Source organism: Argopecten irradians, chromosome 12 (assembly GCF_041381155.1).
Source record: "Argopecten irradians isolate NY chromosome 12, Ai_NY, whole genome shotgun sequence".
In the NCBI taxonomy this organism is placed as follows: Eukaryota; Metazoa; Mollusca; class Bivalvia; order Pectinida; family Pectinidae; genus Argopecten; species Argopecten irradians.
The window spans coordinates 12,296,990-12,318,680 of NC_091145.1; the positions used below are offsets into that span (position 1 = coordinate 12,296,990).

A 21,691-nucleotide genomic window follows, 5' to 3' on the forward strand; every position below is an offset into this window, starting at 1 on the left:
TGAGATAGCACTATAAATGGCCAAGAGGTTCCATTATTGTAAAGAGAGATGACACAAATCTATTGTAGCTTTCCAAAACGGACGTTCACAGATAAAATGCACTGCATACATGGAGGTCATCCTTAAATGACCCTGGACCAACCAATAGTAAGTCACAGTTACATGTACACATGTGGTCTAAAATGTCACGGTTAAAATATAATAACAAAAGCATTTAGATTCTTTAAAATTTTATGTACATGCCCTTAACATTATTTTGGTGACACAATGCAATGATCCACAATTTATGTCATTAAATATCAAATCTGTTCTATGAGGAATTTAAATGATCATTCTTATCAGATAAGCGTCACAATTTCGAAACATTTGTTTAAGTAACTAGTAACATCCTGTAGCTGTAAGCAAGTCATATCAATCAAGGAAGGTATCATAGCTGCTATAAGGCTTCTCTTCTGAAGAGAAAATGTCCACAACCAGACAAAGTATTTTTTGAAAGTTTTAATCTGGATCAATCCATTCCCGGTTTTTTTTTTTAAATGTTATTAAATTTATACCTGTATGGTATCACTCTTATGAACATATGATTAACAATCTAAAAACTTTAACAGAAACTGTCTGGTCTTTAATCATCACAGGAGTCGGAATAGATTATAAATATCCAAGCTGTTTATATTCTCCTCATTCAAACATTTGGTAGGCTTGCATGTCCTCTCCCTCCTCGTCGTCATCATCATCGTCATCGTTTCCTGTATCACAGATGGGCGGTGGACATCTAACATAGGGGTTGTACGTCCACTTGGGGAACACACGCTTATACAAGTTCATCAGTACGGTATCCTGGGACTTCAGCTGACCGTCAAACACACACTTCATGTGGCCATGTGTTCCTGGAGGATAAAGAACAAACAAATTGCATTAAAGCATTGCCTTGGTATGTTTGAATAGAAGATGCAACAAAATATCTGGCAACATTAGTAGTAATAAAGATTGATCAAGGCAAGGCACTACTTATACCAAAATATTCTAGAAAAGGTCTTTTGATATTGATGAAAGTGTATATTGTACTAATTTTTGCCTTCCGGGTAATACCCTATTAAAAGTCTGTCTTTTAAAGAAATACCATGTTTTGAAGACGGAGGAAAAGGGGAGTACCAGAAGAAAACTATCTACCTACAGTCGGTGCCTGGTAACAGCCCCACATGGGTTTTGAACTTTCAATCTAGGGATGGAGAGCTAGAGGTAAAATATTTGAAGTCTTTTACTACTGAACCATATAGTTACTATAGTTACTGGTAAAATGACTGATACTTACCTAGACTATCACGAATGTTTCCCCTCCTTCCCCATTTTGTCCTCAGTTCAACAGGTTTAAACCATGCAATGTCCTCTGAAATAGAATTTTAGTAATCATGAATACCATTTCAGAACAAGTTTGAGAAGATTAACATTCGTGAAATTTGTAAAAGTAAGTCGCAAGCCAAAGAAAGTTGGTTTACAGTATCAAATATAGGTTGACACCAACATTAACTCAAAATATTCAAAAACATTGATAGGGTTCCTTAAATTTTATAATTCAGACCACTGAGGTGGCTCGATCAATTTTTAAAGTAAACAGGTTAAAGGTCACATGTTACTATAGTAACCACTGACCTCTGTTAAAGAACATGTATCTGATGACAGCTGATCGCTTGTTGATTTTGAATGGGTATCCACTGAGGACGACACGTTTCACTGCAATACGGTCGGGGTTGACCGACGATAGGGAACCTGTGGCCACCAATTCATGTGATCCTAAACAATTTGTGACAAAAATAAATGTTATTCAATTCTGGATCCGTTCTCAATTTCCTATGAGTTTTTACCTTTAATAATTCAAATTGACATTTCATTATTGTAAATTCTTAATAGATTTTGCCCTTTGTGAGAATAATTGACCAAAATCAAAACAGTACTAGTGATTTCTTCACTATGAAATATTTCTTTGTTTTAATTAAATACTTTCTTTTTATAATGTTTCAATAAAACTGCTTCATTGGCGTGCTAAACAACAATATCATACTATTAGTAACTTAACCAAGTTGAAATCTTACAACCATAAACTGAAAACATAAGTTTTAGCTGCCGTGATCGATCATTGATGTCATACCTGTTCCTATCTCCTTGAACACAAGCACTGGAGATGGCGGAAACATAATCGGGCCGTAAATTGTCGCCATGGTAGCAGCATCATTATACAGAAATCTCTCAAACTGAAAAAGTAAGTCTAGAGTTTTATTAACTGCGGTACAGTTTTCAACGGTGAATTTTGGCTTTGTTAATATCCAATGGACAAGTAGGATTCAAACTACAATATCTAACTACAATTGAGATAGAACTCAAATTCTCCTGAGAAACTAAAATCTTACAAAACTGATAATTAATAGATTGTCCTCATCATCGATTGCCTTTCACATCAACATACCTTGTGTTTGTTCCCATTTGTGTGCTGTGAAAATATAGGACATGCTGAAAATCTGCGGAAGCCAGCGTGGAATATGAGCCTCTCTTTGGACTTAATTGGAAGTCTGGAATTCCCGCACCTCTTGATTACATAATTGCAGACAGACATTTTCTGTTCATGTTGTAACAGTCCAAACATCACTACAGGGAAGCCAGGTTTATAGGATTCTGTACAATAACAAGGAAATCTGATATACAGTACACTTCAGGGACAACTATAAAATAGTAAGTTATAGCGAAGTAGTCTTCAAAATGGCCATACTTGTTTATAACACAACACCTAATGGACAACGAGAAAATAGCCATAGATAACCAATAAGTAGTTTTTATACACAGGTCTAAATGTGTTGAAATTGGTCATATTTGGGATGTAAAGAAAAAGGTCTTATTATCAAAACAGGTGGCTTTTATACAGTGGCAGTTGCTATGATAGGTTTTACAGTAAATTTTACAAAAGATAGCCATAATGTTATGGAATCCAGATCCAGCACACTGGCGACTGACTCCCAGAATCTCTACCCAGAGTGAGAGAATGGTAATCTATCAGACCGAGAGGACCCTTTCCCCCGTTCTGAGGGCCTGCGCACTCTTCAGGGAGTTGTCTAGATTCCCTGACATCCAGGACCATGTAGCTCACAGGTAATATCTGCTCGCACGTGAACCCACAATAATAATAATATTACTACACACAGACTGGGTCCATTTGTTTTGATACTTTCCCATCAGTTATTGCCATTTAATAATTTGGCTGTCTAAAACACTGTGGATTTTTACTGTCAATAAATTTGTTTGTGGATTTGAACTTACCCACGAATTCTCTAGGAACGTTTGCTATATGTATATGGATTTTTTTAACTTACCATGCATGAATTCTCTAGAAACCTATGCTATATGTATATGGATTTTTTTTAACTTACCCATGAATTCTCTAGGAACGTTTGCTATATGAACTGTGATGAACCAGCCCGGCTGAAACAAACAAATTAGCCAGTATACAGGTATATGTTATATGACTGTACATGCAGGTAAAATAATGTTATAAAGGTCAGGGAGCTTACAAATAGACGATATCAATATTGCCAAGTCTTGAAACTACTTTGTGAAGTTTTGATATAAAGCATAAAAAAAAACCAAATTGTTGTTTTGTAGCATTGACTTTTGTTTTGAAATGCTTACCAAAGCACCGCCATCAGCATCTTCCATTAAGACTCTTTTCTTTGTCTTTTTAAAGTTTCCAAACTGAAATATTCTGGCATAATCTAAGGGAAGGTTTTCTTTTGGATCCCACAGGGTTGTCCTGAAGCTCTTTAGACCCCGATACCTGGAGGTAAATTGTGGATATAAAGTCAATGTAAACAACAGCATATTGTTTCCCTATTCCCATAACAGGAGAGGGTACTGGTAAATCATGGATAACATATCAAGTCAATGTAAACCGTCGTTAACTAGCACGCAGCATATTGTTTCCCTACTCCCATAACATCGATAGCATGTCGAGTCAATGTAAACCGTCGTTAACTAGCACGCAGCATATTGTTTCCCTACTCCCATAACATTGATAGCATGTCGAGTCAATGTAAACCGTCGTTAACTAGCACGCAGCATATTGTTTCCCTACTCCCATAACATTGATAGCATGTCGAGTCAATGTAAACCGTCGTTAACTAGCATGCAGCATATTGTTTCCTTACTCCCATAACAGGAGAGGGTACTAGTCAGATTATTAATTTCTTTATCACTGGACATTATTTTGCTAAATGTTAGACACAACATTATGTATAAAAAGTTTCTCATCATGCTAAATCTCTAACATTGTAATTGTTACAACCAAAATTAGTGATACTGACATACACCAAGAGCATTGAGAGCATGGTGACTCCAGAGTCCTTAATTGCGATCTCATGTATTTGCAAATATGTTGAAAATGAAAAAGACATGAAATACTGTACACTATATACACGAGAGTATCATCTTACAACTAGGATTGATTGTTCACCTGTTATTTTCCCCTGTCACAGTATGTCTTTCCTACCACACTGACAGTTATCTCCCCCTGCCACGGTTTTCTTTCCCCACTGTACAACAGATTGACCACCAGTTATCTCCCCCTGCCACGGTTTGTCTTTCCCCACTGTACAAATGATTTAACCCTCAGTTATCTCCCCCTGCCACAGTTTGTCTTACCCCTTTGTACAACTGATTGATTACCAGTTATCTCCCCCTGCTACGGTTTGTCTTTCCACACTGTAAAACTGACCCTCTGTACAACTGATTGACCACCAGTGATCTCCCCCTGCCATGGTTTGTCTTTTCCCACTGAACAACTGATTGACCACCAGTTATCCCCCCTGCCACATTTTATTTTTCCCTGCTGTATGACTAGCATTGATAAAAATTGTTGGATAACATACCTTGCAAATCTCTGTCTGGCTACTTTCTCCATTGGCGTATCAACCTCATCTGGGAACATCACATGGAGCTTTTCTTCCTTCAACTTCTCTAACCTGGAATAAGAATAGTCAAAGTCTCAGGTAAATGAAGGTTATATCTGAATTAAACAGTACTGGTGGTACTTACATAGTCTGCGGGGTCCTCTTGCTCGTCATCATCAGAGCCCAGGATCTCCTCCTCCTCTTCCTCATACTCAGGGTCTGGCCGACTCTGGGGATCAGATCTGGGGACAGACACAAGAACATCATCAATGTCATTCATGAGACGCCCTCGCCGTAAACAAAGTACATTTCGCTCAAATATATCCTCAGTACTTTAAGTGTACAGTACTTCGCCAGTTCCTAAAGATTTTTGAATAACAGTTTACCAAAGTTATAAACTTTGGTGGGAACTTTTACAGAATCAATTATAATTCCTTAAGTCTAATAGTTCTACACTGATGTTTCTGTTATTTCAATGAATCAATGGAATTTCTGGCCCCCTTCAGTTAAGTAGATACATCGCTGTCTATAGAACCTATACCATAGATTCAGAGAGAATTTGTTGTATACTGATGGCTGGAGATCCTCTATGACCGATCACCACAGTCAATAACACCACTATATACCTATCCTGTATAGAGGGGAAATTCCGGGTCTGACGGATTTCACAGTACGGCATGAGGAATATCAGTTCCGTGAGAACTGTCAGTACGTGTGTGACGTTAGTTATTAACTAATTCCTGAAATAAATATGGTAGATTGTTTCTCTAATATTATGTAAATATTTATTGTGTTATTGCTTCTTACCTGGATAAAAGTACTTGGATACCCTAAATGGGGGGCTATGTATTTTTTTACTAGACACATTATGCATTGAATTTTTACTTTTTTGATTTAAATTACAAGCTATGCATTTTATTATAAAAACCTAAACTTAGCCCTAACTATCACAGTTTGTAAACGACCAGCTTCAAGCTTTAATACGGCGTCATAAAAGTTACATGTGTAGAACTATTTCTCGATAAAGATGGAAAAATAATTTAGATTATTTTAAGTACATGTACGTGTAGGATAAGTTATATATATAAATGTATATAATATATAAATTACATGTAGAAAGCTAACTAAACTAGCGAAAACATTACCGACTGACGTACACAGCGACCCGGACACACCATATTAATACTATTTAATTTTATAGTACTTTGTTTTACAAAGTAATTTGATATTCTATTATGGTATCGATTTCCCATATCGTCGCGTGAACGTTCGAGCTTATTTCGAGAGATTATTTTATGTACATCTTCAGATATTTCACAATGGATTTTAAGAGTATGAACTAAACGAAAACAAAATGTCGGCAAACATTCATTAAACATTACATTTCGTCATAATTACCAAAGGTTTGCGTATCTGCATGTAAACTATAATGTGATAAACGCTACCATCAGTAAATTATGAACATATGCTAATATCTATTTGATTTGACTTATCCAATGGACGTCATCTAAGGTCAGATTACATATATTATACTCGTAACGTACCGGTACTTTCTACCTTAACAAAATCCTTTACCGAACGAGACTTTTCCCTCGACACACATTCATTTATTGTACCTACTGCCTTATTATCAAATTGATCTTAATTTCTCTTCCTTCTTATATATTATAAACCGTGGTAATTGTCGGCATGTCTCAAAATCGGACTCTCGAAGAAACTTAGCGAACTCAGATATTGATAATTACAATAGGCCATAGTCTTCGGCCAGAGCGCGAGAATCGCCAGTCCGTCACATATAAGACCCCAAGGATATTTATAGGAACTCACATATTTGTAATATATATTGAATAAACAACACACAAAAATCTGAGTGTACTCTCCATCATAAACGGCTTTCGGTGGAATAAGGTATCAGTAGAGTAGGGAGATACGGCTTATGTCAGACCGTGAGAATTGTTTGGGGCACGCCTCTGTGTCTAACCGTGAGAATCGTCATCAACGTGTTATATATAGTATACAGAAAACTTTCGGAATCAGTATCAGTGAAATACGTCTTATGTCAGACCGTAGAGAATCGTCCACACGTCCCCCCACCCCCCTTTAAAAATAGATAGGTATACAGGAAAATTAAGGAAATCTGGTAGTCAGTACAGTAGAGATTTAGACGTTTTATGTCTGACCGTGAGAATCGTCCAGCACGCCTTATATATAGTATACCAGGGAAAACTTTAGGAAATCGTATCAGTAGAGTAGCATATACGTTTTATTATGTCAAACGTGAGAGAAATTTTTCGGTCAGCACACCTTATAAGATAGTCATACAGGAAAGCTTTATGAAATGCAGGTACTCAATAGAGTTAAGGATTATACGTTGTATGTTTAACCAGTGAGAATCGTTCAGGCACGCATTATATATTAGTATAACTTGAAACTTTAGAAATGCTGGTATTAAGTAGGTGCAGGACTTATACATCTTATGGTTTAACCGTGAGAAATCGTCAGCACTCCTAAAATATAGTATCCATTGAAACTTTAGGATAAGCTGGTGTCAGTTCAGAGCAGAGGATTATACTTCTTATGTTTAACAGTTGAGATTCGTCAGCACGGCCTTAAATATAGTAGTACAGTACACCTTTAAGGAAAATCAGTATCAGTAGAGTTGGATATAACCTCTATGGTCCTAACCGTGAAGTAATCGGTCAGCATACGGCCTTATATTATAGTAAAACAGAAGAAACTTTAGGAAATCAGTCTCAGTTACAGTTGTTATATACGTCTAATGTCTAACCAGTAGATATCGTCAGCACGCCTGATCTATACTATATCAGAATACTTTAGAAAATAAAGTATAACAGTAAAGTTGGAATTTACGTTCCTTATGTCCAAGACCGTGAGAATTCGTCAGCACGCCGTATAATATCGTATGACAGAGAACATTAGGAAATCAGTAATCTGGGAAAGTAGGGATAAACGTCTTTATGTCCTAACCGAGGAACTCGTCAGCAACACCTTATATATAGTATTACAAGGAAACTTTAGGAAATCCAGAATCAGGTAATGTAGGATATGCGTCTTATGTCAGACCGTGAGAATCGTCAGCACGCCTTAGAATATAGTTATACAAGAAACTTAAGGCAATCATTATCCAGTAAAGTAGGATATACGTCTTATGTCATACCGTGAGAATCGTCAGCACGCCTTATATTCTACTATACAGGAATCTTTGGAAAGATACAGTAATCAGTAAAGTAGGATATACGTCTTTATTGTCAGACCGTGAGAAACGTCCAAGCACGCCTCTATCATATAGGTATAATACAAGAAACTTTAGGAAATCAGTATCAGTACATGTAGGATCTACGTCTTTATGTCAGACCGTGAGAAGTCGTTTCAGCAACGCCTTAGATATAGTATACAAGAAACTGAAGGAAATCAGTCTCAGTAATGTAGGATTAACGACTTATGTAGGACCGTGAGAATCGTCAGCACGCCTTATATATAGTATACAAGAAACTTTTAGGAATCCAGTATCAGTAAAGTAGTATATTACGTCTTATGTCAGGCCCGTGAGATTATGCAGCACGCCTTACCTATATATAAGTACTATCAAGAAACTTTAGGAAACTCAGTATCTGTAAGTCTAACAGTAGGATATACCGATCTTATGTTCAGCCCGAGTGAGAATCGTCAGCACGCCTTATATAAAGTTTTACAAGAAAACTTTAGGGAACTCAGTATCAGTAAAGTAAGGATTATACGTCTTATGTCAGAACGTGAGAATCGTCAGCACGCCTTATATATAGTATACAAGAAACTATTTAAGAAAAATCAGTATCAGTAGTGTAAGGATATACGTCAAATGTCAGACCGTGGAGATTTCGTCCAGCACGCCCTTTGTATATATAGTATACAGAAAACTTTTAGGAAAACAGTAACAGTACAGTACGATTATACGTCCGTTGATGTCAGACCGTGAGGGAATCGTCAGCACGCCTTATATATAGTTATACAAGAAAATTTAGGAAATCAGTATCAGTAAAGTTGGATTATACGTCGTTATGTCCTAACCGTGGAAATCGTCAGGCACACCTTATATATTGTATACAGAAAACTTGTAGGAAATCATCCTCAGTAAAAGTTAGGATATACGTCTATTGTCTAAAGACCGTGGGAGAAATCGTCCAGCACACCTTATAGATAGTATATACAAGTAACTTAAGATGCTCAGTATCAAGTAGAGGTAGGAATATGCGTCTTATGTCCAGGACCGTTGGGAATCGAGTCAGCTACGCCTTATCTATCAGTATACAAGATACTTTAGGAAATCATTATTAGGTAAAGCAGGATATACGTCTTTTGTTTAACCGTGAGAATCGTCAGCACGCCTTATATATAGTAATACAGGAGAACTTTAGGAAATCAGTATCAGTAGAGTAGGATAATACGTCTTATGTCAGACCGTGAGAATCGTCAGCACGCACTTATATATAGCTATACAGGAAACCTTTAGGAAATTCAGTATGCAGTTAAAGTAGGATATACTCTTATGTCAGACCGTGAGAGGAGAATCGATCAGCACACCTTATAATATAGTATACAGGAAACTTTAGGAAATCAGTATCAGTAAAGTAGGATATACGTCTTATGTCGAAACCCGTGAGAATCGTCAGCACGCCTTATATATAGTATATCAGGGAAACTTTAGGAAATCAGTATCAGTGTAAGTAGGATATACGTCCCTTATGTCAGACCGTAGAGAATCGTCAGCACGCCTTATATATAGTATACAAGAAACTTTTAGGAAAATCAGTATCAGTAAAGTAGGATATACCGTCCCATATGTCAGACCGTGAGGAATCGTCAGTCACACCTTATATATAGTATACAAGGAAACTTTAGGAAAATCAGTCCTCAGTAAAGTAGGATATACGTCTTATGTTTAACCGTGAGAATCGTCAGCACGCCTTATATATACTATACAGGAAAACTTTAGGAAAATTCAAGTATCAGTAAAGTTGGATATACGTCTTATAATGTCAGACCGTGAGAATCGTCAGCACGACTTATATATAGTATACAAGAAACTTTTAGGAAAAATCGCAGTATCAGTAGAGTAGGATATACGTCTTATGTCAGGACCGTGAGAATCGTCAGCACGTACGCCTTATATATGAGAAATATACAGGAAACTTTTATCGAAAAAAAGTATCAGTAAAGTAAGGATATATGTCTTATGTCAGACCGTCGAGAATCGTCAGCACGCCTTATATATAGTCTATACAGGAAACTTTAGGAATCAGTATCAGTAAAGTGAGGATAACGACGTCTTATGTCAGGACCGTGAGAATCGGTCAGCACGCCTTATATATAAGGTATACAGTAAACTTTAGGAAAAATCATTGTCAGTATCAGCAGGATATACGTCTTATGTCAGACCGTGAGAATCGTCAGCACGCCTTATATATAGGTTTATACAGGAAAACTTTAAGAAGGAAATCAGTATCAGTAAAGTAGGATATACGTCTTATGTCGAAACGACCGTGAGAATCGTCAGCACGCCTTATATATAGTATACAGGAAACTTTTGGAAATCAGTATCAGTAAAGTAGGATATCACGTCCTTAAGTCTAGTACCGTGAGAATCGTCAGCACCGCCTTATCTATATAGTATACAGGAAACTATAGGAAATCAGTTATCAGTAGAGTTTAGGATATAATCGTCTTATGTCAAAAACCGTGAGAATCGTCAGACACTGCCTTATATATAGTATACAAGGAAACTTTAGGAAATCAGTCTCAGTAAAGTAGGATATACGTCTTATGTCCAACCGTTGAGAATCGTCAGTCACGCCTCTATATATAGTATACATGAAACTCTTAGGAATGCAAGTATCAGTAAAAGTCGGATAGAACTGTCTTATGGTTAACGTGAGAAATCGTCCAGCACGCCTGGTATATATAAGTATATCAGAAAACTTTAGGAAATAAAGTATCAGTATAGTTGGATATAACGTCTTATGTCAGACCGTGAGAATCGTCGCACGCTTATATATAGTATACAGGAAACTTTATATTGGCTGGTATCAGTAGCGTAGGATATACGTCTTTATCCCGTGAGAGAATCGTCAGCACGTATACAGGAAACTTTGGTGGACAAATCAGTATCATCAGTAGAGTAGGATATACGTCTTATGTCACGGATCCGTGAGAATCGTCTGCACGCCTTATATATAGTATACAGGAAACTTTAGGAAATCAGTATCAGTAGAGTAGGATATATGTCTTATGTCAGACCGTGAGAATCGTCAGCACGCCTTATATATAGTATATACAGGAAACTTTACAAGCAATCAGTATCAGTAAAGTAGGATATACGTCTTATGTCAGACCGTGAGAATCGTCAGCACGCCTTATATATAGTATACAGGAAACTTTAGGAAATCAGTATCAGTAAAGTAGGATATACGTCTTATGTTTAACCGTGAGAATCGTCAGCACGCCTTATATATAGTATACAGGAAACTTTAGGAAATCAGTATCAGTAAAGTAGGATATACGTCTTATGTCAGACCGTGAGAATCGTCAGCACGCCTTATATATAGTATACAGGAAACTTTAGGAAATCAGTATAAGTAAAGTAGGATATACGTCTTATGTGTCAGAACCGTGAGAATCGTCAGCACGCCTTATATATAGTATACAGGAAACTTTAGGAAATCAGTATCAGTAGAGTAGGATATACGTCTTATGTCAGACCGTGAGAATCGTCAGCACGCCTTATATATAGTATACAGGAAACTTTATAATGGTGGTATCAGTAGAGTAGGATATACGTCTTATGTCAGACCGTGAGAATCGTCAGCACGCCTTATATATAGTATACAGGAAACTTTAGGAAATCAGTATCAGTAAGTAGGATATACGTCTTATGTCAGACCGTGAGAATCGTCAGCACGCCTTATATATATAGTATATACAGGAAACTTTAGGAAATCTGGTATCAGTAGAGTAGGATATACGTCTTATGTCAGACCGTGAGAATCGTCAGCACGCCTTATATATAGTATACAGGAAACTTTAGGAAATCAGTATTAATAAATTAGGATATACGTCTTATGTGGTACTTACATAGGACATATATATATATTTCAATATATATTATATTGCTATTACGGGTGTAAAAATTTTCACGGTTGTAAAAAAAAAATTTAGCGAGTGTAAAATTTTCATGGGTATAAAATTTCATCATTTACAGTTTGCAATTTATTTGCAAAGGATTATTTTAGCGAATCACCTCTGTAGCCTTTGAAAGTGTCAAAAACCGAAGGTATTACCCAAACAATATTTTTAAAATGGACCATATCAGAGGTTAAAGATGGACATAATTCACATTAAAATACAAACTTACATGGCTCTCTCCTCATCCATGTCCATGTTCTCATCATATCTCTCTGCATCATTATTTTCTGTCATTGTTAACTGAAAACAGAAAATTACTTCTTTCATGTAATGTAGATCTAAAAAATAACTTACACAACATATCGAGACATTATTACAAGTGTAAGTAAAATGATAAGAAATTATCATTGGTAGTAAACTTTGATTGTCTGTTAAGACATGCATGTCCAATCTCCATATGATTTTGAGGGAACAAGGCAGCATGGAACAGATCATTCTAATACTCCAGAGGTTCTCCTCACTGTCATCCTATACTATCTTCTCCTGAAATATTTTCATAGCACAACTGAAGGCTCTGTGAGTGACAACAGATGAAACATGTAGGTTTGTTCTTATTACATCAAACAAATCAAATAACGGTGTGTTTTATAAATTTGGCATCACTCTCTGTAATCTTCAAAGGAATATCTGTGATTTGTTACATTTTTTTCTCTCCCAAATGCCTTAAGTTTTGCTATGACATAGTCCAGTGGTGGATATAACACCAGTGATAGTAACCCCTGGAGAATTGAAGACAAAAACAGATATTCATAATTGTGGTTACATATATGTAAGTCATGAAATTTGTTACGTTTCTGAACATCATGCAATAATAGGTTTGTATAATATTCAATATAACTAATATTCCATCCAAAACTCCAGTTTACTGCAAACCAACTTCTTTCGTAGTTACTAAATTTGGCAATTTTCATTTCAAAATGAGTTGCGAATATTAAATTCTGCTGAATTTCAAATTTAATGAAAATTGACAGAGTATGAGTGACTTACAAATTAACTCATAAAGATAAACCTTCGCAAATTGACTTGGATCGCGAAATTCTACAAAATTAATTTGCACACGTAAGAAAATTGGTTTAAAGTATTAGGTTAGATATATATTTAATTTAAGATAATTTAAGATACTTATTTAATTTCTGTACTTACAGTTTCAAACTCTTCGTCACCAGAAGCTTCTTCACCGTCTGAGTCTTCTTCATCTTCTGCTTCCATATCAATATCATCTTCATCATCATCATCATCGTCCTCATCCCCATCAAGAATGTCTTTGGCTGCTCCCTTTAAACAAGATGAAACAATTTAACAATAACTTAAGATTAGAAATATAATCACATGACATATTTGTTCCAATGAATCTCCAATACAGGATTTCACGGTGTCATGAATAAAACCACAAACGTAGACTCCTATCTGTTTTGCCCATCAAGGGACAGATAGTGGTGTGTCTTAGCCAGGGGACACAATCCAGAGACAGATAATGGCTTGTCTTAGTCAGGGTACACAACCCAGAAACAGATAATGCTGTGTCTTATCCAGGTGTCACAACCCAGAGACAGATAACGGTGTGTTTTAGTCAGGGGACACAACCCAGAGACAGATAATGGTGTGTCTTACCCAGGGGACACAACCCAGAGACAGATAATTGTGTGTCTTAGCCAGGGGACACAACCCTGAGACAGATAACGGTGTGTCTTAGCCAGGGGACACAACCCAGAGACAGATAATGGTGTGTCTCATCCAGGGGACACAATCCAGAGACAGATAATGGTGTGTCTTAGCCAGGTGTTACAACCCAGAGACAGATAATGGTGTGTCTTAGCCAGGGGCCACAACCCAGAGACAGATAATGGTGTGTCTTAGCCTGGGACACAACCCAGAGACAGATAATGGTGTGTCTAGCCAGGGGACACAACCCAGAGACAGATAATGGTGTGTCTTACCGGGACACAACCCAGAGACAGATAATGGTGTGTCTTAGCCAGGGAACACAACCCAAGACAGATAATGGTGTGTCTAGCCAGGGGACACAACCCAAAGACAGATATGGTGTGTCTCAGCCAGGGAACACAACCCAGAGACAGATAATGGTGTGTCTCAGCCAGGGGACACAACTCAGATACAGATAATGGTGTGTCTTAGCCAGAGAACAGATAAACCTTGTGTAAAATGCTGTAGTTACCTCCTCCTCATCGTCCACTATCCAGGCAGACTGGTACTCTGAGGTTCCTTTAGGCACTTTCTTTATCACTTTCTTCTTGGATTGTTTCTCAGCTGAAATATATTCCTATATACTGAAAACAAACCTATTTTCAAGGCAATTTAATTTCATCATCACAACTTTTTGGTTCTAATTTGCTTGTACATTTTATTTGAAAATTTGTGCAGCCATTAATTTTTGTGACTTAAATATCAACGAAATGCGCAAAATTTCATTTACTGCAAAAATTTCACCCATCTGAATATGGGCAGTATGAATCTGAGTGGTCAAGATGTCCTGAACATATTACGACAAGCCCTTCACCCCTCTGTCACATGTTTGAATCCCATGTGGTGCAGTTATCATGTACTGACCACTGGGTTATGGTTTTTCTCCACTTACTAATGCTTTTCTCCACCTATGAACCTAGCACATCCTTAAATGACTGGGTCACCCAGGCTGTTCATAGGACATTATATAATAAAATCAAACGTAAGCTGTATTTACCTTCTGCCAGTTCTTCGTCTGTCGGCCAGGTCTGCTCCCCTTCCATGGGGTCTGGGATAACCTCACTCTGTAAGGACTCCTGGCGGTGGGGATCAGCCTTCTCCAGGATCCGTACCTCCTCCTTCTCTCCTTCCATTTCAACATCCTAGTAAATCAAACAACACAAAACATCGTCATCCTCTATTTCAACATCCTAGTAAAACAAACATCACAAAACGTCATCCTCTATTTCAACATCCTAGTAAAACAAACATCACAAAACGTTTAAGAAAGCAGAGTTTGACCAGGGTAACATTAATGTCAACTCAGAGCCCATCATCAATATAGGAGTTACTATCACTATCATTATATCCATCCATGGATTATGTCATAGCAACACTAAAAGTCTCTGCATGCGACATCAGATAATACAGGTAATTTGGTACAAAAGAATAAAATAAAGGTACACTGCATGGCTTATCTTCAAAAGAGGTCTCTACAGGTCTGTGTTCTTTTTTCCTGAAATGCCCGTATTTTTGCCATGACGTAGTCCAGGAGTGGACGTATATCATCACAGTGAATAATTAATATAGAAGCTCATGATAGACTTCAGACCTACCTGACCATTCGGTTTCCGAGAATCTTTGACCAGTTTCTGATTGAAGGGGTGAGGATCATTGGGAGCGTCTATCTGTAACATCTGAAAGTCACCCCATCCTGGCAGGTGTATAAGGCCGTTAGCTGATAGTGATCGCCCTCGTAAGTATCCAGACAACTTCAGTGTTCCTACTTCACTCTGGTGATCAAAATGTAGCAATTATAAACCCCACTCAGAAGCCTCTCTTTGTGATTTAACTTGATATCAAAATGAGCAGGGACTTGACATAGGTATATATGTCAAAATAAGGTGTTTGGGGGTTTGGTCAATAATGGTCATACATTTTTTTTCAGTTCTGGGAATATTAACATGACATTATCTAGTCCCTGTGTTAAAACGTACATGATAATGATATGCAAACTTCTTTACATTCACCCAGTTTTAAAACCATATATATACTGTAACATTTTTTTATAGTGAAGGCCCTATTCAATATATGGATCAACCAACTAAGATGTGCTGTAATATTGAAGAAATCTGTTTTATTATATCTTATACCTCTTCGCTGTCAATTTCAAACTCAATATTTTCTGCGACCAGATGTGGTCTGTTGTCTCTGAAGAAAACTGGCGGAAGTTTGTGGTTGGTTATTCTTCGTAGTAAAAGTAAGGCGTCCTGAGAAGAATCTATGGCATGGAACTTCTCTGATGGAAACCTGGAAAAGGAATCACATACTCTCTCAAAGAGCATAGGAAAATAAGGTATATCATAACTTCATGAAAATAACAAATTTTATAATATATTATATGTATCCTCAATACTCCAAGGATTATTATCAGTTATCATAATCTCCACCCTGGAACTTTTTTTTAAAGTCACAGTAAAACTGAAGGCATTGTGTGTGACAATAGATGAAACTGGTAGTTTGGTCCTCTGATGTACATCAAAACAATCGAATAATGGTACACTCTTTGGCTGTGAAGTTGGTCGTCACTCTCTGTAACCTTCAAAGTAAGTCTGTGATTGGTCAGTTTTTTTCTTGATATGCCTTCAGTGTAAGTGTAACTTAGTCCATAAGTGGAAATAATGACTGTGATAGTAACTCCTTGAGTATGGAAGATGTAGTAAATGGTGTACCAGAGTTTCTAGTAACCCCTAGAGTATTGAGGATGTAGTATAATTATTATAATGTACCAGAGTTTCTTATGACAGTGATATAAACCCCTGGAGTATCGAGGATGTAGTTTATAATGCACCAGAGTTTCTAAGGCGCCTTACCTTTTGTCTATATGTCTCTGTATTGCTTTCTTGGCTTCATTTTGTTTTTTCACATTCAATGTTTTCAAGCCCTGAAATGAATTGAGTTTACTAACTATTTGTACTATCAAATATGATATTTGAATATTTTCAATACACAACATGATTGTTATTTTTGTTTTGTTGTGTTAGAGCTGTCATTTAGTTTTGGTATTATTGAAGAATAAATTCACATAATTTTATCAAAAGAAATATTTCTCATAATGATTTTTACTAATTAATGTTTGGATGTGTTCTGGGGAGAAATATGTATAAAATATAGGATTCTTGTCAGAAGTACAAAACGTACTCTTCTCAAAAATCATCCGTTTGATATACTGTATAGAAAAATCAAAATTTGAATAAAATTATTTAAGAATGATTCATACTTGAACACCAAATGTTACAGCTGGAAGGCCTTGTGCATATAGACACGAGATACAGTATTCACCGACGCTGTCAACGGCTCCCTCTGGTGACAGAAGGCATAACAAGGAGTCCGCAATTTTAGCTGCATCCAAGATGGCATGTAGATTACCGTATTCGGGTATGAAGAAAGACAGACGTTGTTTAAATCTCGGTACACTGAGGAATAAACACAGCATCTTCAATAAGTAAGGAAGTAAGGAATCTATTGAAAAATTGTGTGTTTCAAGTGTTTTGGAGTTGGTAGGTAGATAGATCAGATATTTCCTTTTGATTTTCACTTAGAACTGGCAACATCCATAAAATGTAAAGACCAGACTTGACATGCAAAGTCTAGCCAGAGGTTTTAAATAGTTTAGCTATAATGTTCAATTTTGTAACAAAGTCTTTGAGCAATACTTGTAAGAGAAAAGAAACAGTACATCCTTTTTTACTCTGCTCCATCAATATACTTTTATGTGCTATTAATATGCTATTAATAATATATACACTCCGTACTTGTATTTTGATGAGACCTGTAGATAACTATATTATATATATAGTTACCTAATATGACAGATGCCTTGCTCATTTCTAGAAATCACCGCTGTTTCATCACATTGTTTTAGTAACTCAAGAACAGCATCACAGTCTATATCTTTATGGAGGGGCAAAATTACCTGAAAAGAAAAGAGAAATATCAATTAATACCTACAATGAGAACACATAACAGGGTCATGTTAATAGCATTGGTGACTTGTTTTTTTATATGAATCATGAACTATACAAATATATTCTCCATATTTAAAGTTACATACCTTGATTGAAACACCTTAAATTTACAAAATGTAACTGGTAAATGAGTTTTATAATGTTGTAGACTTGCAACAGTAACTACGCTTATTATCACTTCTTGGACAATTCTAAATATATAAATTACATGTTAATTACCATTACAGATTTACACAGAGAATCTTACATTTGTTTTCTGTTGTAATTGTTATTACTGACAAAATACAACAAGTAGTGGGGCCCTTTTTGGTAACCCCACATTGGACCCCTTTTTCAATATGTATATTTTTTACATTAGTATCATGTAGTATTTTTGATTATGTTGTTTTTTGGTTGAATATACATATTAATAAATTCTAAGTCAGTCTACCTTAGGTTGGCCAGTGGTATCGGCCGTGACCTATCAACTGATGTCTTGGCTCAGTAGTTACCATGATAGGTGAGTGAGCCGATACAGCAATCAGACAATTAAAGTATGTATAGCAACAACATACAACACTTCCACATCTTTTTAATCGATATTACCAAACATATCACCTCTATATAAGTCTCAGCCACAACAGTCTTTTCCATAGTAATGAAGTTTACACATATCCACATTTCTCCAACAGATTAGGAAGAAATGAAACTTCAGTTTCTATGATAGCAGTTGCAACTGCGTTATTTAGTAAAGTCGTACTTTAGCCGTGGGTTTTTCTGTAATCCGTGTCTCATGAGTCAAAATATATATTCCTCTACATTAAATCCGGCAAACCAAAACCTGGCTGCAACAACATAGCTCTGAATGACGGACAGAGAATTTCTGACAGATGGTTGTCGTCAGAGCTACCATTCTGCACATTGACCATAGTGTTGCAAAACATCCAGCGGTGAAAATGATGCAATTCATGTGTGTCATGTAAATTTGCAATTAAATTTTAAAATATCCAACATTTCTAAAATAAACTGATTACCTTTATACCCACCTTCATAAATAAATTATGTTTGTTAAAGCATATTTCGACTCGCATCTCCTACACGGTTCACTTGGCTGCCATGATGCTTTTCATTACTTTACCATATTTGGAATAACTTACACACAATTTTTTTACTACGAAACATGACTTCATAGATTTTTTAAATCTAGTTTGAAAAATTATTTTGGGTAAAATCCAAATGATTCTGGTATTTATTAAGTTTCATAATGTTTATTCTGTGTTTGTTGACGTTTTTTAACTTCAAAACTTTTACCTGTTGAATGTTGCCTTTCGACATGGTTTCTGGTAAATTGTATGGCGGTATATTTGAACAGAATAATGTGTGTGTTGTGTTTGCCTTGAATTTTGCCACTTATAGTTGACGAAACATTATAATCGGCAGATTGCTATTTCAAAATTGACCATAGTTGTTAGTGCAATACATTTACATATGGGTTTTATCTGAGAGATGTATATGTATCAGCCTGAATGTAGATCGCATCAGGGTTTGCAACACTCACTATGGTAAAGTGCAGAGAGGTAACATATGCTCCGCCTTTCAGTCGCCGCGATAGCCAATGAGAGGCCCTGTTACTTATGGCGCTTGGTACCTCACAGCATCATACGCCTGCTGCGTGAACGACTGAGCCAATAAAACTGTTTCTAATTTTGTTTCAGTAATATAATGGGCCTTAAATATATACATTACTTCCGTGGCAGGCCTCAAAGTAGCACTTAGGAATGACTGGCCAAGTGGCGAGTGACCTCTAAATTTTACTCGCCAAATGTTGTCAAGAGAAATTTATAAGTTTCACATATTGATTTGATGTGTTAAGAGCTTTATTGAGACACCTTACACTATTGAGCAAGCAGATACACATGTACAAGTATTAAAAACATGAAAAACTTAATTTTGTGTTGGTTTAAACTCTTTTTATTCAACAACTGCAATGTCCCACTAAACAGCCTTTGTACTTCAGATTCCTTTTTGTTTTAAACCATTTTTCAATCTGTTTACATTTCTATATACGGTAATATAAGTAATTTATATATAAATGTATAAATAGTCCGTTTTTCGTTGCATATGTCTACCAGCGGCTTGGAATTTAGTTCTGGCTTGGCGATTCTATACATGTATGCATTGACGAACTTTATGTGCATATCTTGCAATGTTTTTGCATCACAATGTTTGCGTTGTTTGAAAGTTGTGTCCGACTGTACTTTCGTTTGAACTTGAAGCGATAACATTTTCATGAATGTCTTAATGTCTGTCTGTGTCGCACAAGGGTCTGTCTCTTTCGTAACAATCAGTAGTTTGACACAAAGTCTGTTTTGCCGGCCATTGATCAATTAATAATCTGTTCACACATCTTTCAAAACATCGTACCTTTGTCATGTCTTAATCACAACATTTGTTCAGCCATGTCAAAGCGTTTGCTTCCTGTCGATGTATTGGCTTCAGTCCCTTTTTTTCACATGAATCCCGAGTCAAATCTTCCATTTTTCTCTGTTTATTTTGACTTTTTAAAGCCAAAACAAGTCGGGGGATTTGCCCCGGCCTATTTGCCGCCATATTGCTACTGATACACGAGGTATGGTCATCAACACGTTTTACAACAGGCAGTGATTATGCTTTTAAGCGCTTTTCTGACACAGATTAGATATGTGTTACTACTAAAAGAACGGAACACAAAATAAATCCGGAAATATTAAGGAATTTTTTACTCGCCGTTTGGCGATATATCGTTAATTTTAACTCGCCTTTGGCAAAATTTACTCGCATATGCGAGTAAATTTCTCTCAACTTTGAGGCCTGCGTGGTGAAGAGTCTTACCACAAAATGAGGAGGTGATCCTTGACTGCCCCTATTTCTCTTCTTCTCCAAAACTTCATCTCTCTTTTGCTTTCTGATCTGCTGGGCCTGTAGTAGACATAAACGATAAGTATAATTTCCAGAATGATGAACAATCTAAAAGCTTAACATTTACAGTCGAAATATGTTTTTACTCCTTTTTTGGGGTTGTGGTGGCTGAGTGGTTGAGATTGTTATTTTAGATAATCATGAAAATAGGCAGAATGTCTAACAGATGAGTATGTGCGTTACAGTTTCTTGGACCCCAGTTTTGGATTGATCAAGTCTTCAGGATGAATTAGACTGGAAAACGTGGGGAGTTTGAGGGTAACAGTTGCTGAATTTGTTTGGATACCTATGTCTCTGGTTAAATTTGTTCTTTTTTTACCTGATGTCTTCTATCATTTTTCCTTGCTTGTTGTTTATTTCTTCGTGAAAGTGTCTTCAAATTTACTCTACCTGAAACAGATTTATATTGATGCTTTAAAAATTGTCAACAGACAGGTTATTTGTAGAATTTCTGAATGGTAGTAATCTGGTGATCTGAGATAGTATACGAATAAATTAATCACTTTATCACCATCATTAATTGACTGCACAAAAAAAAGATTTAGAGTTTCAGAAATATGATTTTTAATCACAGCAAATATGAAAATTGATCAGAGTCTAATCAAGATTGTTTTCCCCAACTAAAACACTCACTGGTCTCCGTTGTAAATCTCAACATCTGTGACTTACCTTGCGATTGTCTTTCTATTTCGCCTTTACTTCTATGTTTACCATGTTTATGAGATTTATTTTGTTGTTTCCATTGTCCTGGTCTATGTGTTTGCTGCGTGTCGACCCCCATTTTCACAAAATACCACAAACTGTCATTTCACAAACAACACGTGTTGTAAACCGGAAACCTCTTTCTACCGACTTAAGCGACCCAGCTCATCG

General features: G+C 36.4%; 1 protein-coding gene across 1 annotated transcript; it reads right to left on the reverse strand.

The window, feature by feature from the left end:
• Positions 1–213: 213 nt before the first annotated feature.
• Positions 214–21,680, reverse strand: LOC138336093 (pre-rRNA-processing protein TSR1 homolog). Its single transcript, XM_069285389.1, has 20 exons — positions 21,488–21,680; positions 21,138–21,208; positions 20,732–20,818; positions 17,717–17,829; positions 17,134–17,329; positions 16,727–16,797; positions 16,007–16,163; positions 15,470–15,646; positions 14,872–15,016; positions 14,347–14,438; positions 13,314–13,445; positions 12,340–12,410; positions 4,911–5,003; positions 3,676–3,820; positions 3,417–3,468; positions 2,462–2,667; positions 2,147–2,249; positions 1,651–1,791; positions 1,313–1,387; positions 214–887 (listed from the first exon to the last, which is right to left on the reverse strand). The coding sequence occupies exons 1-20, from the start codon at positions 21,597–21,599 to the stop codon at positions 679–681; spliced, it is 2,448 nt and encodes an 815-aa protein (XP_069141490.1). The 5' UTR covers positions 21,600–21,680; the 3' UTR covers positions 214–678.
• Between the last annotated feature and the right edge of the window lie 11 nt (positions 21,681–21,691).

What these genes read in the sequence shown, in the direction of transcription:
- LOC138336093 (XM_069285389.1), bottom strand. Translation starts at nt 21,599, where the DNA reads ATGGGGGTCGACACGCAGCAAACACATAGACCAGGACAATGGAAACAA. An exon ending in AAAATGATAGAAGACATCAG is followed by an intron (nt 20,819 to 21,137) that starts GTAAAAAAAGAA and finishes TGTCTACTACAG; the next exon opens with GCCCAGCAGATCAGAAAGCA. An exon ending in CAGAGACATATAGACAAAAG is followed by an intron (nt 16,164 to 16,726) that starts GTAAGGCGCCTT and finishes TTCCTTTTCCAG; the next exon opens with GTTTCCATCAGAGAAGTTCC.